Source organism: Pelodiscus sinensis, chromosome 4, assembly GCF_052426305.1.
Source record: "Pelodiscus sinensis isolate ZL-2025 chromosome 4, ASM5242630v1, whole genome shotgun sequence".
NCBI classification, from domain to species: domain Eukaryota; kingdom Metazoa; phylum Chordata; order Testudines; family Trionychidae; genus Pelodiscus; species Pelodiscus sinensis.
This window is the reverse complement of record NC_143055.1, coordinates 82,316,115-82,334,391: the sequence shown is the minus strand read 5'-3', so window position 1 is coordinate 82,334,391 and position 18,277 is coordinate 82,316,115. Positions and strand designations below refer to the sequence as shown.

Below are 18,277 nucleotides of genomic sequence, written 5' to 3'. Positions count from 1 at the left end.
GAATATAAGAAAAACAAATACAGTAGACTTCAGATAGTCCGGCACCTTTGGGACTTAGGTGGTGCCGGATTATCAGATATGCCAGAGTACCAGGAGGTACAATAAGGGGGGCATACTCCCAACCCAGGCCCTGCCCCCCCCCCCCACACCCCTTATGTTTGGGTCCCGGAGCCGCCGGTACAGCCGTACGTCTCCCGCCAGGTGCTGGGGCATGTGCGCTGAGCTGGCCGGGATGCTGTGCACGACCCAATCATCCTCTCCTCCCCTTCCCCAGAGCCAAACACCTCCCCTCCCTGCTGTCACCCAATCCCCCTTCTCCCCCAGCCTCATGTCTGGGTCCCAAAACAGCTGCCTGTGCTCAACGGACGGCTGCTAGCACGTGCAGGCTAGATGCTGTGTGCGCTGGAGATCGTGAGCAGAACGGTGCAGGCCGTGAGTGCACATGCGGCTCACAGCGGCCTAGCCGTGAGAGCGGCTGACCTGAATAGTTCCTGGTTCCAGTTGATGCCGTACTATCAGGAGTGCCGGACAACTGGATGCCGAACTATTGGAGTTTTACTGTAGTTTCTAAGTACCCAAAAGCTGGATAGTCAAAAGGGGCAGATAAGAACCATTAATTAGCAAACAACAAATGGTCAGGTAGCACTTAAAGACTGACATTCAGTGCAGGTACTCAGTAAAACAAGGTGTATAGTATTGGATAAATAGGTAACTCATCTGCACAGAAACCTCACTCCCATTTTCCCCTTTATGTAGGACACAAATTCACCAGCATCTCTGCAACCTTACTATATGCAGTGCCACTCTACACAGCCCCAAAACCAGGCTTAAGTGGTGTAGAAAGCCCTAGGCTGGCCCTCTGTGCTAGAGTGAATTTCACATGTCTAAGGTATAATTTTCAAAAGCACTTGCATGGCTATCTACTATTAGCAGCTTGTATAAAAATAAATACATAAATAAAACAGGAGCTCTGATTGAAATGGCTATATGGTATTGACATCATGGTTGACTTTTGCAAAAAGCTTTGAAGGAAGTTCACAAATGTTTTCTTGATTTTAGAGAGTCTCTAAGTACACTGAAACCTAACCTCACTTAAGTAAAGAACTTGTCTGCTCTTCTCTTTAACTTCACAGTTGTTTCTATCAAACATCTACTAGTTACTCGAAGGTATGCAAAATGTGTCAGGACATTCCTAAAAGATGGAATAGTTATCTGAGATCTGTTGTTTTACTCCTAGTCATTTTTAGAGCTGGTTGGAAATTTTCCCGTTACAAAATGTCAATTGATCCAAAGCAAAACAGCTGGCAAAAATGTGTCAATTTTGACAAAATTTCATTTAAAAAGTAGCTGGACAAAAAGCACATGTACAAATTTTATTTCATAATATACAAATATTTCCATGCAAAAATGTCAAAATCGGAATGAAACATTGCTTTATTGAAATGAAATGTTTTGATTAATCTGAGGGGGGAAAAGTCTAATTTAAAACATGTTTTCATTCCATTCAGATCTGAAGGAAAAAAAGTTGAACATGAAACAGAAAATCCAGTTTCTATCCAGCTCATTTTTATTTTTTTCTTGTTGTTTATTAACTAGCCAGCAAGAAAGTCTAATTTATTAAATTCTTTATTGAGCTAACTGCAAAAAGCCTGAATGAACTTCAGCACTCTGTATATTGTTACTTGTCATCTTTTCCCAACTCCGTACGTTGTTGACAGGTGTCTACTCTCTTTTTCTATACTATTGCATTCACAATACAGTATAGGACTATAATGCAGTTAATCAGTGATCAGTTCAAGATAAGTTTTATACAATAACCTGTTTAACATGTGGAATATGACAGCTAGGCAGGATTTTGAACTAAAAAAAAACAAAGTAAATACAGTTTCAGACTAACATACATCCATCTTCACATCTCTCAAATTACTGAATATCCTCACATATAACTTTAGTACATGCCCGATAGAGACAGAAAGATTGTTAATCATCAGTCAAAACAAGCAGACTCATTCCCCAGGAACAGGACTTAACATAAAATTTAAAACAAAAATAGTAAATGCAAGTTTAAATAATATTTATTTTGATGAGGCATTTCTTCTGTAAAACAATAAGATGAAGACTATTTCCATACAATAGGTTTATGATAGTCTGGCTAAGCAGCTACTAATGGAAAATTGTTCTTTATAAATACTTTGATATAAGTAATTAAATGGAACATTTATTTATTAATTATGCCACAACCACAATGACTTGTCAACTTGAATTAAGTACTACTTTAAAACATTAACAAAGGCATCCAGAGCTCCATGCTTCCTAAGTAATGAAATAAAATCAAGCAACTTAGGTGAAGTGTCACTGGTAGAGGTTGATATGGATACTATCTGGTTGGAATGTGTGAAGGGAAAAGTTAAGTCTCACTGGTGCACTGAGGGGCCGTTAGAAGAGAAATGGGGTAGTGAGGTGAAAGGGAACAAGTGCTGCTGTTTTAGGGCATGTCTACACTACAAGATAAGGTCGAATCTAATGTGGTCAATATCCTACCACCTGATTTCACAAAGTCGAAGGTCTGTGTCCTCACTGCAGGGAAGAATCAAATGTAGTCTGAAATATCATGTCCCCATTAGGGAGCCTACCATCGTTTCAGAGAGTGATGCACTGTGAGCAGCTTTGCATTCTAGGCTATACTCATGGTGCTCGTTGTGATCAAAACTGTGCAGCAGGTGGTTATGGGTTCATTTTTCCAGCATCCCATAATGTACTTATCTAGTCTCTCCCTATTTGCATGAGATAAAAGGGAAGCAGTGTGCTCATGCCTTTGTGTGCCCTGGTCACCCTCGCAGATGCCACAGCAGCATAAGCAGGGAGCCCCGTTTGCAGCAAGCCATTGTGATCGTGATGTGCGTTGTGGACTTGCAGAGAGTATACACGTTGATCCTCCAGGAAGAGGATGAAGACGAAGTTCAGCATGACATGGAGGCACTGCTCATGCAGGGCCTGGTACTGATGCTAGCACAGCCACCAGTCAATCCTCTGGACACAGTGCAATGCTGTTTCTGGGGCCGTAAGACAAGGTCAAACTGGTAGGACCACATTGTGATGCAGAGATGGGACAAATGGAAGTGGCCGCAGAACTTCTGAATCCACAAGGCCATATTCCTGGAACTTTGTGAATTTCTTTCCCCTGTCCTGAAGCACCAGAATACTCAAATGAGACCTGCTTTGACCATGGAGAAGTGCATGGCAACTGCCCCATGGAAGTCTGTAACACCAAACAGATACTGTTCAATGGCGAATCAGTTCAGAGTGGAGAAATCCATAGTGGGGACTGCTGTTATACAAGTAGCCAGGGCAATCAATTATATTCTGTTATGGAGGGTTCTGACTTTGGTAAATGTGGACAGCACAGTGGATGATTTTGCCATGAGGGGCTTCCCTAACTGTGGGGCCACAGACAGACCACACATCCTCATCTTGGCCTCTGGCCACCTTGCCTTGGAGTACATCAACTTCAACGTCTCTATGCTGCTGCAGGTGCTGGTGGATCACAAGAGTCATTACACTGACATCAATGTGGGATGATCAGCAAAGGTGCATTACACCTGCATTTTTCAGAACTCCGGACTCTTCCAAAAGATGCACAGTGACACTTTTTTCCCCAGATGGGAAAATCAGAGTAGGAGAAGTGGAAATGCCAATAGTGGTCCTTGATGACTCAGCCTACCCCTTGAGCCCATGGGTTGTGAAGCCCTATGCAGGCAGCTTGGATCCCAGAAAAAAGGAGTTCTACAATAGGTTTTGAAACTCTTCTACATGGTTCTCTGCAATTTTCCTATGCATTCTCTGTATTTGTCTTCAATCCCCCACCCCACCAGTTCATTTAAAAAAAAAAAGGAGAAAGAGACTGTTGTTCAAAGAAAAGGAGTTTTTATTTGGAGAATACAGCAGGGAAAAAAATAAGTGGAAAGTAATAGGTGAGAGGAGGGCTCAGGAATGCGATTGAGACTTCCTACTGCCTCCCAAGGTCCTGGAGGGTACAGCTCCCTTGAATCCCAACACCCCTGTGTCCTGGGGCCCCTGCGGTCCCTGAGGACTTTGTGGGTGGAAGCAACAGAGTTGAGGCAGGAGAGACTGGGGTTGTCATCAGGGCAGACTGGGATCTAGTAAGAGGCCCTTTCTAAACATGAAGCCAGTTGCTCCATCACAGTGGTCAGGCTGGAGGGGAGGTTGTAGAAAAGTGGCTTCCAGGGTCCAGCACTAATAGATTCCCATCCTCCCTCTCCAGGTTGCTATGTGAAATATCAGTCTTCTCCAAATCACACAGAGCGATTGGGAGCGAATGCTGACTGAATGTGAACAGAAACCTTAGACCAGTGGTCCCAAACCTTTTGGGATGCAAGAATGGCTCAGGCCGGCCCAGGTCACTAAGCAGGCGCACATAAATGCCCCGGCGGGCGCCATGGCACCTACGGGTACCACGTTGGGGACCACTGCCTTAGACTTATGCTGCAATGCTTTGTGGTTCAATGACACCAGACTACTTACTGGTAGCTTGGCATGGGAAGGTGGCCTACCTCAGAGGACAGCATAAGGTTGGAGTCCCCAAAAACCTTGTGAGAAGGATCGAAGAATTCCTATTTGAGAGCTTTATGGAGTCGTGTAGGCAAACACCCGCTTCATCTGTAGACACATTAACAAACTGTGCCTATTCAGGCCCCTCATGCTGGGTAGGCACAAGTGCTCTGCACATCACACCCCGTCTGCCTTACAAAAAGTTTGTAAACTCACCAGAAGTGTTGTCCCCAGAGTTGGTGCTAGATTGAGAGACATCCTTGGGGGAGGGTACTGGCTCCAGCATCATGATCAGGTCTTGGCTCTTTAGGATCGCCGGCTGGCTAATCTCCTCCTCCTTTTCCTCTTCCTCCTGCTCCCTCATCATGCTGTCCTGCATGCTGACACTAGGCGTCTCTTGGCTGGACTCCACAACCATGCTAGGGAACCTGGTCATGCCCCCACCCTCAGTGGCATCCAGCTACTTATAGTAGCAGCATATGTGAGGTGATGCATCAGATAGTCAACTAACCTCCTTTGCCTTATGGTAGGACTACCTTAGCTCCTTGATTTTAACTCAGCATTGCAGGGAATCCCTGGAATAGCCTTTAGAAACCAGGCAGCTTGCAATCTTGCTGTAAACGTTGGCATTTCTCTTGCTGTTTTGGAGCTTGGAGAGGATGGCTTCATCTCATGCCTCGATGAGGTCCATGATCTCCTGGACACTCCACACTGACACTCTTCTGAGCCCCTAGGAATTGGAGCCCGCGGGAGCAGAAGTATTCAAAGTCGTCACAGTGTTTGTAGGATTCTTCAAAGTCATCTCCACATGTGGCACGATGGGCTGCTCACTCTGAATGTGCTTACAACACTGGCCACACAAGAAATACCATTCAACTTTTCCCACGGCTTTTTGAGCTCACCAGCAAGAGCAGTATAGCCACAAGTTCTGGGCAGAGCAGTCAGGGCGGGAAACTGGGGGAGGCCTCCTTGAGGCCCAAAGCCTCAACTTTCACCCAATGCTGCAGTTCCAGTACTGTGAATTTGACCATGCAAGGCCGGGAATGTTGTTACTCCTCATGAAAAGCAGGAGTACTGCAATGGACTTCAGCAGCCTTTTAAGATTGACGTGACAGGTTTGGTAGTGTGGACATATCACTTACAAAATTGACCATATGTGGCTAAATTCAATGCAAAATCTTAGTGTAGACCACACTTTAGGGCTTACTTTCACTACACAGTGGATGGACACAGCAATTAATCCACCTGTGGTCAATTTAACACATCTGCTTACCTATGATAAATCCAATTTTGAGTGCTCTCCCAATGACTCTGGTACTTCACCAGAATGAGAAGAGTAGCTAGAGTTAACAGGACAGCAGCTCCCCTGCTGACCTCACCATATTGAAGACACTGCAATAAATATGTCCACTTCAGCTATGCTATTTACATAGCTGAAATTGCGCAGCTTAGACTGACTGGGAGGGAGGGGCAGCGTAGCGTAGACTAGGTTTTAGATTGTTTTTATTGTGAATTCAGTCTTCATAACAGTTACACACCAAAAGGCACTCATGAGGCCCCCCCCCCTTACGCACGATAGTATTAAGAGTTGCAACAGCAACATTTACATTTTAAGAACTAGAAAAATGCTAGTAATAAAAAATGTAAAATTAAATGATGGATGTATTGTCAAAACCACATCTCAATTTACATTACTACTACTTCAAGGTAACAGATCAGAAGCTTTAAATACACAAGCCCAAGGAATAACAGATGAAACAATTACATATGTATAGCATCAGTCCTGCTTGTGACTATGTGGGTGGACCTTTTGACTTCAGTGCTATTCCATGACCATGCAGGCATCTGCCTATGCAGAGTACTTACAGAATAATGGTCTATAAATCTTTGATGCAAAACAATAGACAATCATATACTTGTTGCTTTTTTCTTCTAGTAGCTCTCACATTCCTGACAGAACCAGAACTGGCCAGAAACAGGTCTTTTGGGGTTCCCTTACAGAATATTTTGACTAAACACATTAGTTATACCTACCATGAACTTAGGCAACTAGATTATAAGCTTGCTGGGGCACGAACTGTCTTTTTATTGTATATGAGGAGATTCAATTGCTAACAGGACTTCCAGGTACAACTACAATATAAACATTTTTAAAATGGCAAATAAGTCTAAACAGAAATATCTAGCCGCTAGTATGCCTGTCCAGTTGATCGGTTTCCCAAAAAAAAAAAAAAAAAAAAATCTCCGCGGGTGTAACAATTAGCTTGCAAAAGGAGAGATGCAAAATGGTACGTGTAATGTACCTCACAGGCTTATTGTAAGGAGTCAGTACTGTGCCTCAACAATATATTTATCTGGTCAAATGCAAGCACTGGTTAAACTTCCACATAAATACTAAAGACGTATTTAGATTTTTGTTTCATGTAAAAGCACTGAATATTCCTGTAATGCCTATCTCATGCCACATGCAGTTTACTCATAATATAGATTTTACTTACCACTAGAGTTATCACCAATGCTATTGGTTTTGCCATTCCAGTACCAAAGCAGCAGGGTTGCATCACGTGACCCTGAGAGAATGTAACAATTTCCTCCAATGTAGGATTCAGAACGGGCAAGACAGGTGACAACATCCCAGTGACCAAACACTACTTGAATTAGTTTACCTGAAAAGTTTAAAACATACTGTTAATGATTGTCATAGATCTTACTAAACGTATTACAAAATGTTCTAGTTGTACTTTCATGAGTTATGTTTATAAAAGAAGGCTAATTAAGAATTTCAGTGTTTTTTGGTTATGAAAGACAAATTCATATGACAAATCTTTCTTTATACCCTGATGAGATGGAAACCTATTTAACAATACAGCAGTCTATACAGGGGCCAAATAAGAATCGACCACTGATCTGTATCTTACTCTAAATCCTGCCAAGCCAATGTTTCTTTACTCTATATATTTAAACTCATGTTACCATCAAGAATCATGACAGAATTTATTTTAAGGCAGTTTACTGGGGAAAGTAGTAATAAAAATGTAAATTTGATGACAGTCTGTAGAGGTTCCTGAAAAGTGGTTATATATGGAATTGTGAATGTAACATGGAAAATGAAATATAATCAGCTTTTTGAACATCTATTTAATTACAAAAATGCATATAATTGCTAAAATTAATGAACATACTAATGAACTATTTCTAACAACTTTCTCACCTTTGTGAACATTTGCAATGTCCATAAAAGCTTAAAAGAATAAATTTGATAAGTTTCTTTGTATGTAATTTGTTTGTCTATTGTGAATAGTACAAGTATTCAAGACATTACAGATGCATAAAAATGAATATGAAAGGAAAACCTTGATAAACAACTTTATTTAGTGAAAAATGTGCATGTTCATGCAAGCTGGATTTGCTGATACTTATATCCTCACTTTAAGGAGCTTTTCTCCCACCAAGTCTCCCTCTTACTTGCATGGATTTTAGAGGGCAATTATAGTTGGCTCTATGTGTGTTTGCTCATACAAGAAAGGAGAGGCTTAACAGATTGAAATTAAGAAAACAAAAATTTAAGATATCAAAAAATTGCCAGCAAGATGTATTTGGCTGGAATATCTCTGTCAATTGGACACTTTTAAAACTGTTGTAGAATCAACAAAACACTAGACAGTGCACTTAACTGTAGGGAACAATCTTGTTTTAAGAGGGAAAAACCTCAGTGATCTAACAAATCTCTCTCTAACCTGTAGGATTCCATCAAGGAGGCAAAATTACATATATGTATGAATGAATGGAAAACTGGTGTTTATAATGAAAAATTACTGCTCCATTTGGTTGAAAAGTGCCTGGACATAATAGTGGGGCATAATACTGTTGCAGACTCTCAGGAGCTCACACCTTTTACTTATAATTTGGTAATTCCAGTCCATATTCATATTTTATTATACTATATAAAACTGTCTTTTGGCTCTAAATATGCTGTGTCATCAGAAGTTACCCTGTGGTAAAGATTCTTCATTTAGGTTACCAGGTCATGTAACTGTCTCAGTCTATTGCTGGCTAGTCAACTATTTTGATCAGCAAAAGGATCAGCAAAAGCTATTAATCTGCAGAACTTGGAAGGTCACAGTGAAACACTGAAAGTGCCCAACCTTATCTCATACAATATATTTAATCTCATAGAATAGACAGTTTTTTTTGAACCTTCTATTTATCAATTACTTGTTTTTCAGTTCTATTTTTCCAGTTCTATCCCTTTATCTATTGAACTACTTGTACAGATTACTAGGGAGGAGTATAAAAATATTGCTGGAGTATGCAGTGGTGTAATCAGAAAGACCAAAGCACAACTGGAGTTGCAGCTAAGGAAGGGGTGAGAAGGATAAGAAGAAGGTTTTCAACATGTATGTTAGCAACAAGAAGTCAGAGAAAGTGTGGGACCCTAACCAAATGTGAAAGTCAGCCTAGTGCCAGATCATGTGAAAAAAAGTAAAGCACTCAATACTTTTTTGCCTCAGTCTTCACAGACAAAGTGACCTCCCAGACTATGGCACTGGATTGCACAGTATGGGGAGGAGCTGAGCAGCCCTCAGTGATGAAAAAACAGGTTAAGGATTATTTAGAAAATTAAACCCATAGAGCCAGATCTAATACATGGTACCGATAGAGTTGCCTAATGTGATTGCAGAGCCATTGGCCATTGTATTTAAAAACTTGTGGTGATTGGGAGAGGTCCCAAATGATCAGAAAAAGGCAAATTTTTAATAATAAAAAAAGAAAGGGAACTAGAAATTGGTCAGCTCTCAAAAATCATGGAGAACATGCTTCAGGAATCCACTATAGAACACTTGGAGGAGAGGAAGGTCATCAAGGACAGTAAACATGAATTCACCAAGGGCAAGTCATGCCTGACCAAACTAATTGCCTTCTGTGATGTGATAACTGTCTCTGTGGATATGGGGAAAGCAGTGGACATGATATACCTTGACTTTGGGCAAAATTTTTGATATGGTCTCCCACAGCTTGCTTACCACCAAGTTAACGTAGCATGGACTGGATGAATGGACCATAAAGTAGATAGAAAGCTGGCTAGATTATTGGGCTCAACAAGTAGGATCAAAGTAGACTCAGACTCGTAGACTTTAAGGTCAGAAGGGACCATTATGATCATCTAGTCTGACCCCCTGCACAGTACAGGCCACAGAATCTCACCCACCCCTCCTAGAATCCTCCTCTCACCTATCTCTCAGATACTGAAGCCTTCAAATACTTTGAAGACCCCAAGATGCAGAGATCCTCCAGCTGTGATCTGTACCCCATGCTACAGAGGAAGGCGAAAAACCTCCAGGGTCTCTGCCAATCTACCCTGGAGGAAAATTCCTTCCCAACCCCAAATATGGCGATCAGCTATACCCTGAGCATGTGGGCAAGACTCATCAGCCAGACACCCAGAAAGTTCTCTATAATAACTCCTATCATCCCTCCATTGATCTATTTCCCACTGATAATGAATGGTCAATTAGTTACCAAGATCATGTTATCTCATCAAACCATCCCCTTCATAAACCCATCTAGTTTAATCTTGAAACCAGATAGATCTTTTGCCCCCACTACTTCCCTTGGAAGGCTGTTCCAGAACTTCACTCCTCTAATGGTTAGAAACCTTCATCTAATCTCAAGTCTAAACTTCCTACTAGCCAGCTATATCCATTTGTTCTTGTGTCCACATTGGTATTAAGCTTAAATAATTCCTCTCCCTCCCTGGTATTTATCCCTCTAATATATTTAAAGAGTGCAATCATGTCCCTCCTCAGCCTTCTTTTGGTTAAGGTAAACAAGCCAAGCTCCTTAAGTCTCCTTTCATAAGACAGGTTTTTCATTCCTCGGATCATCCTAGTGGCCCTTCTTTGTACCTGTTCCAGTTTGAATTCATCCTCCTTAAACATGGGAGACCAGAACTGCACACAGTATTCCAATTGGGGTCTCACCAATGCCTTGTATAATGGCACTAACACCTCCTTATCTCTACTGGAAATACCTCGCCTAATACATCCCAAGACCGTATTAGTCTTTTTCACGGCCATGTCACAATGGCGGCTCATAGTCATCGTATAATCAACCAGGACTCCAAGGTCCTTCTCCTTGGAGAAGGTATCAAACAAAGTGCCCCAGTATATGGTCTTGGGACCGTTTTGTTCAAAATCTTCATTAATGCTCTCGGTGATGGGATGGATTGTACCCTCAGTAAGTTTACGGGTGACAGTAAGGTGGGGGAAGAGGTAGATAGGCTAGACAAATTGGGAGGATTGGGCCAAAAGAAATCAGATGACATTCAACAAGGGCGAATGTAGAGTCCTGCAGTTAGGATGGAAGAATCCCATACACTGCTACAAGCTGGGGACCAACTGGCTAAGCAGCAGTTCTGTAGAAAAGGATTTGGGAATTACTGTGAACGAGAAATTGGATCTGAGTCAACAATGTGCCCTTGTCACCAAGAAGGTTATCCGCATAGTGTGATGCATTAGTAGGGGCATTTCCAGCAGATCGAGGGAGGTAATTATTCCCCTCTATTGGGTATTGGTGAGGCCACATCAGAGTATTTCGTCCAGTCGTGGGCCCCCACACTACAGAAAGGATGTGGATAAATTGGACAAATTGCCTAGGGAGGTGGTGGAATCTCCATCCTTCGCGGTTTTTATGACCAGGCTTTGACAATGAGATGATTTAAGTGGGGTTGGTACTGCTGTGAGCAGGAGCTTGGACAAGATGATCTCCTAACGTCTCTTCCAACCCTAATCTTCTATGATTCTACATGGGGCAATCTATATTTTTTAAACACTAAGATTACTCTTAAAGAGCTCAGAGTTTAAAAGATCCACCTTCCCCCCCCCCAGTTATCATATGTTTTTAGTTTCTGTTCTAGAAAACAAATATGCTTAAAGGCTTATTTGTTTGACAGCTGCTCATATGTTTGCACTGCCCTGTTATTTCTACTTTGCTATTGTCGTGTGGGGTTAATCTTCACTCAATTCAATCCAAACGTCAAAACAGAAATTCGCTACTTCTCTTTATCTTTGTTAAATTACTTATTGAATCTTACAAGAGTTCTTCACCATTTTTGTTCCCTTTAATACCAATCCTCCTTTCCATGGAGCAATATCAAATATTACCATATGCACTAGGATATCCCTTTTTTGACAGAACAAATTTTCTAGTTAATGTTTTATTTGACAGCTGTGCTACAAATAAAAAAATTCAGACTCAAATCTCTGCACTGCTGCATCTAAAAGGCTGCCTGAAAATAATTCCAACTGCTGAAGGAAGGTTTTATTATGCCTTCACTGTTCTAGCTGTAACCAGAAAGCATGATTTACGTTAAAAGTATTTCCTGTTACAAAAGCCCCCTGAAATCTAATAAGAAAAAGGTTCTTTTTTTGCGTAAGTGCTAAAACATAATTGAATTCAACACTTGTGATAGCTTGCCATTATACATTACTGATCACATCTTTTTCCCTTACTGCTCTGTCAAACTCAGAAAAGATATTTGACTGCTATATTTTTAATATTAAAAATAAACTAACTGAATTTATTTTAATTAAGCTATTGCCCAATTTTGTTTGTTTTCTGGATATTAACAAATGGAAGAAATAAAGATAAAACTTGTTGGGTTTTTTTTTTACAACTTTCTTGGTAAGCATAAGCAATTTACTTTTAATCATATCAGAATCTGTTATGTCAAAATAAAGTTAACCCGTAATCTCTGAATATGATTTAAATACAGTTACAATAACTTAATTCACAAGTCATTTGCAGGTGAGTTACCAAAATACTATTAGCTTTTTTATCATGAAACTGAAATCAGTTAATATTAAAACATGTGCGCTCACCTTCTAACACTGAAAAAAATGAAGAACAGATTAGTCAGTATATTTTTAATATAAGGCTGACATTGTATGGCATACTTACTTTACCTATTTATTTTCTCTCAAAATCTCTTTAAAACCATATGTTTTTTAATTTCACTAAAGAAAAGGTTAACAAAGTAGGAGTGGACTATTAAACGGAAGGATCTGTGTAAAGGACTGCAGTCAGCCAATGTACAGTAAACTCTTTTTTTTACAGTAGTCATGTACTAGATTGCAAGAATGACAAGTGCCCTACCTCTAAAGTGTGCTGGGGGTGAAGTTTTAACTACTGTTCTATTTTTTATACAAGATTTTGGTTTGGTAAGTGTGAAAAACAATAATTTCATTTCAGTAATGAAGAAGGACATATAGGACAATAACCCGTTGGAAGGGTTGACGGCCCAAACACATTAACCCCAACCAGTCATTAATCCAAAGAAAGTGCTCTTCAATGAGCTTCTATTCTTATTATAAGGCAATGAATGAGACAAAAAACATATATTTTTCCTGTGCCTTCATGATTTTACTCTGTATAATTGTCTTCAATATAACATGACAAGGATGTAACTTTATCCGTCTGTGGAGATCATACATTGCCACACAACTGAGGTCCTGAATATTGGCCAATTTACATTTTAAGAGAGGATTCATTTTTCATTCTTTGTAATGGCTCCATTTCTTTCCTCATTTTGCACCTTCTGGGACCCTCAGCATTTGAGAGGTTTTCTTTTCTGAAACAACTTCACTGTTATTCTACTTATATGATTCAGTATTATTTCAAATGGACTCTGTTGTGTTTCCTAAATTATTTTTCTCAATTATTCATGAAGCAAAACAGAATTTCATTCAGGCATGCACTCTAGAAACAATTCTCCTAGTATGCAAAGCTTTAAACAAACTCAGGAAATCGTTTTTCTTGTGAAACTATAGAATTAAGCTCAGTGTGTCCCTTAAGTTTCTAGAGACAAATGATTACACAGATTTAGTGCTTGATTATCTCTCTCAACAAGAGATATGTATAAAACAATAACCAGCTATTTCTCCTCATGACAGTATTCTACTCAGAATGGAATGAGAAGAATTAATAATAATTCCTGTCCATTCTTTGAGGGGGAAAATATATTTTCATCCTCCCACCAAAAAAATTTTTCAGAGTAATTAAGAAGTATGTCTTGTGTAGTGAATGGTAAGCAGTACCATGCTCCTCACTGCAAACACAAATGTACTTTCTACATTTTTCCATTGGTTAGGATTCCACTTACCTGTATCAGTAGAATAGACCCGGAAACTCTTGTCCCAAAAGCCACAAACTAGGATATAACGATTGTCAGAGGTGATAACAAAACACTGGGAATGGACCTGAATACTCTGGTCTAATAGGTCAGTGATTTGCCTCCTGTGCATACTTGTATTGCTGGCTAAAGAGAAGAAGATGGAAGAAAAAAAGGAGCATCAGTGTTAGCATCTACGTTCACTGAATTTCAACCACTTTGTGAATGGATAGGCATGTATCTAAGCTAAATTTTATTGCTACCTCAACCCCCTGCACATGTGTGGGCAAGGGAGAAGAGGAAAGGCACATTTTGTCAGTGGGTTTCATAGATATCTGCTGACTGCAGAGGAACAGTGAGAAGCAGGAACCTTGAGTTCAATTCCAGGCTGTGGAGGGCAGTGGGAATTTTCAGCCCAGGTGATTAAAACTGTAAGCCACTACAAGTCCTGCCAATAGTAAGGTATAAAAAAATTATAAATTTGAGCGTAGGACCCTATAACTATTTAATTCATACAGCTGAGGATTTGTAGAAGATACATTTGAGAAGAGATGAAATCTTATAGTATAGGTGCTAGACAGACTAAGGAAATCATTAAGGGTTCACTTCTGACTCAGACCACAGCAAGACATTTAAAGGCCCCCATTGACTTCATAAGGATTTGAATCAAGCCCTCAATCTATCTGTGCCTTGATTTCCCCGTCTGTGAAATTATAACACTTCCTAACTTTTTGAGGTCTTGTCTGCTCCTACTGTAATTCAGAGCAGGGACTATTGCTTCTTGTCTATTTGTACAGTACAGTAATGGGGCCTTGATCTGAGCTGGGCCCACTAACAACAATCTTCAATAAATGCCCTATGGAAAACTCTTATATTACTTTGAGAAACAATTAAATTTATAAATATATAAAAACAATTTATAAATAAAAACTAAGGTATGGTCAACATGCCCTTCTTGTGAATCATATATTGTGCATATTATTTTTGTTAGATAAATTAGATCACTCTACTTTTACGTGACGGTAGACAGGCAGGGAAAAAGTAATTTAAAAATAAGTACATGGACTTGGTTTTTAAATACAATTATCGTTGTCCAGTTCATATTTTTATTCAACAGACTATTACCCTGAAACTGCCAGTTTAAAAAATAGAGAAATTATGAGGCTTTAAAAAAAGAAAATGTACATATTTATAAGCTTCTTAAAATAAAAAAAAGAGAACACATTTCTTTTCAAATATGTTTTTTAAATTGTCTCTAAGGCAGAATCATTATGCGCCAAGTTACAAATCACGCTGAATTAGAGTTGCATTCCCACCAAAATAAGGGGTTATAGTATAAACCTGTAGTGAACCAACTATGTTAATATGAAAAGCATCACTATAATAAACCACTCATTTATTATAAAGATTCATTTAAATGAAAGTGAGGCTCTTTTCTCTCTCCTTAAAAACACAGACATACAAAACCACTGATGGTAATCCAAAAGACTGCAGCGCCCTAGAAAAATGAATATTAATATCTTAACACTAAAGCTGGCGGGGCAATAGATTTCAACTTTGGAACCGCTTTGCAATTATGCATTAATCCCCTCAGTGTGAACAGCAGGTCCATGAAGAAAGGATTGATCTCCTTTAATGATGAAACCCTGGCACCACAGTTTTATTTTTCACAACACAGTGCTGTTAAGAACCCCACTGGTATTATGAAAATTTCCTCGGCAAAGGAGCTCCATCACATTACCAGAGCACCAATTCATCATAACGTGCCTCGCTCCTGCTCATCAACAAGTCTGAGTGATGAAAAGATCCAATATTATCCTGACAGTACTTCATGCACATTCTCAATCACACATTATTACAGCATCCATATTAATTTTCACTGACACGCGTCCTAGGCCTGTTCAAATTAGGCAAACCAACGAGGGGGAGTTGATGAAATACCAGCATAGCCACAGCTCATTGCATTCCAATTTGCATGCAAATGGTTTATCAGGAAAATTCCATTCCCAGCAACCAGCAAGTGAAAAACAACCGTAATCTACACTTCAGGGCCACCATACAGAGCTTAATGAATCGCAAAGAGAGAAGAAAGTGACAGACCTATGAGAGGATCGATTTCCACTGGCAGCTGGTATGGCTGGTCCTGTACAGCACCTTGATGAGCTGAAATTCAGAAACGAAGATTTTAAAAGTCAGCATTGTTTTCATATATTAAGCCACATCGAAATGATAAATCAAATCCTACAGGCAACTGTTTAACCATTCAGGTTTCTTTCTTGAATAAAAAAAATTGCAGGAATTTTCATGGGCTGCTTATTAAACATTTATTTTAGATTAGTGCTATTCGGAATGTGTGCCATCATCAACGGTTCAGGTCCTGAGCCATAAGCGATAGCAGATGCTTTACTGGCAACCTCTCATGTCGCAACAAAGCAAAATTAAGTGGTAAAGAGCACTGAAAACAAAATGTGACAACCATCTGCTGACTGTAGCAAATACTATTTCCCCCCTCTTTTACTTTTTAAAGAGATGCTTTGAACAGCAAAGCACGATGGACCTCTTAAAAAAATCATCTTTTGATGGAGACCGAGAAATCTCCAAATCACATAATATTTCATGGTTTAAAAACATTTATTTGCAAGTTTTAGTAAAACTAAATAAATAATTCTGCAGACTAACATTATGTCTAAACATCCAAGCACCTGGCATGTCTCGGGAATATTTACTTACTGGATTTTACATCAATATTAGTAGTCTACAGCTTCAATTAAAAACTCCAAACCCCACTTGGAAGTGGAGGCTAATGTAAGACATGAATCACTGGTGTAACATCTCTCATTTCTCTAATTACCGCACAGAATATAGCTTTATTATAAAACTTAGTATCAGATTGATTCCCTAGTTTAAATGGAACTTAACAGCAGCCGTGCTACAATGAAACATTAATATTTTATGAAACAGTGCCAGCTCCAGCCCTGTATAGATGTGCTTTGTTGGACACTGATGTCATAAACTGGTTGATAAAACCACCAGATTAGTTGAGTGAGGCAGGTATGGGATTTTAAATAGTAGTCAGTATGACAAGATATTACTTGCCAAGTAAACATGCTTTGTCATGATGCCTCACAATACAAGTCTTCCCTGTGGATGGTGCTATGATCATAGGAGGAGACATGGAATAGTTATAGTACCTGCCTTCTTAACCTATGCAAAGCCCAATTTTACTACTGGATTTGAAGGTTAATACAGCCTCAGCTAACTTCAGATCCTTCCCCCTTCTAGGATGCCATATCAAGCTTCCTCAAATGTGGCATCCCATAATAGCTTGGCAGTAGTGGTTGGTGTACTATCAAAGGAGTTTCTGAAGTGTAGATTTTTTTCCACCTCTCTGCACAGAGAGAAGAGTGTCTCTAGATGAATACAATGACAGTGGCTGAGAAACTTGGCTTACTGTGCTGCTGTTTCTGGGGAACAGAATATGGAGGCAGCGGTCTACAGTCATTTGTTGCTGGATAATAGATCACCAAGTAGCATGCATATGGAGAAGCCAAGGCAACTTCTACAATTTTAGAACATCTACCAGGTATATTTTCCTGAATGTGACTATTGAGTTTTATGCATTCCTAGAGAGTTTTTAATTCGCTGACTATTGAAAGGATGTTCCATCTTCCATCCAAATGCTATGACTATTATCCACAGGTTTCGGTCAGGTCTTTGTTAGCTATTTAGACAACATATTCTGTTTCAGAGGTTTTCTTAAAGAGCTTCTTGGGTGGGTGAAACAGTGCTGGAATAAGGACAAGAGTTTTCCACTTGGACATTGTTGGTCAGTGATTTACAACAGCTGGGGAAGAGCTTGGGGTCATCTGGCTTTTTTCCAAATGTAATCAGCTGGGTGTGGGTCCAAATTTCCTTGCAGGAAATCAATAATGTGGACATTAACCTGGTCCGAACATTAAAAGACTGTCCTCTATTTTAACTATTTGGGAAGAAGCTATATTTTTCTTCTTAGAAGGTCTTTGACAAGCTAACAATTTACTGCAGGGCTGTCAGAGATGAATTGTCTTTTGTGGCTCTGGCTTGAGACTGCTGTAATTATGGAATGAGGATGGGTCCCTCAAGGATTAGAGAATATAGGAATTCAAAACAGAACTGGCTACATGATAATGTCCAACGAACTACAGAATGGATCATTAATGTGTGTGGTTAAGTTTATGGATATATTGTTTCTTTTTCATTAGCAAAGACTTTCAAGTGTCTAATGTTGCGTGTGTGTGTCCGTCCTAGTTGCGGGGGATATGAGTATTTCAAATATTTTCAGTTTTGATTTCTGGCTTTCGTTCTCATATCCAATTGGTAGGTACAGGTTGAAGCTCATTAGTGTGGAATCCTTGGGACCTGACTGGTGCCAAACCAGACAGTTTTCTGAACCATGGGAAGGCAATACTGTCTAGCTGCATTACCAACACTTCCATTGCTTATGGGGCTATTAGAAGACATTTAGGGGGAAATTAAAGCTAAATAACAGCACATAACACT

At 39.8% G+C, this 18,277-nt stretch overlaps 1 protein-coding gene across 7 annotated transcripts in view; it reads right to left on the bottom strand.

Annotated features, from left to right (window-relative positions):
• The window catches only part of LRBA (LPS responsive beige-like anchor protein), a 559,883-nt gene that overhangs the window by 30,646 nt on the left and 510,960 nt on the right, over positions 1 to 18,277 (bottom strand). For all 7 annotated transcript variants that reach the window (XM_075930027.2, XM_075930020.2, XM_075930019.2 and 4 more), the window contains 3 exons: positions 15,839 to 15,901; positions 13,730 to 13,885; positions 7,068 to 7,235 (listed from right to left, as the gene is read on the bottom strand). In XM_075930027.2, coding sequence (XP_075786142.2) covers positions 7,068 to 7,235; positions 13,730 to 13,885; positions 15,839 to 15,901 — 387 coding nt within the window. The remainder of the gene's footprint in view (positions 1 to 7,067; positions 7,236 to 13,729; positions 13,886 to 15,838; positions 15,902 to 18,277) is intronic.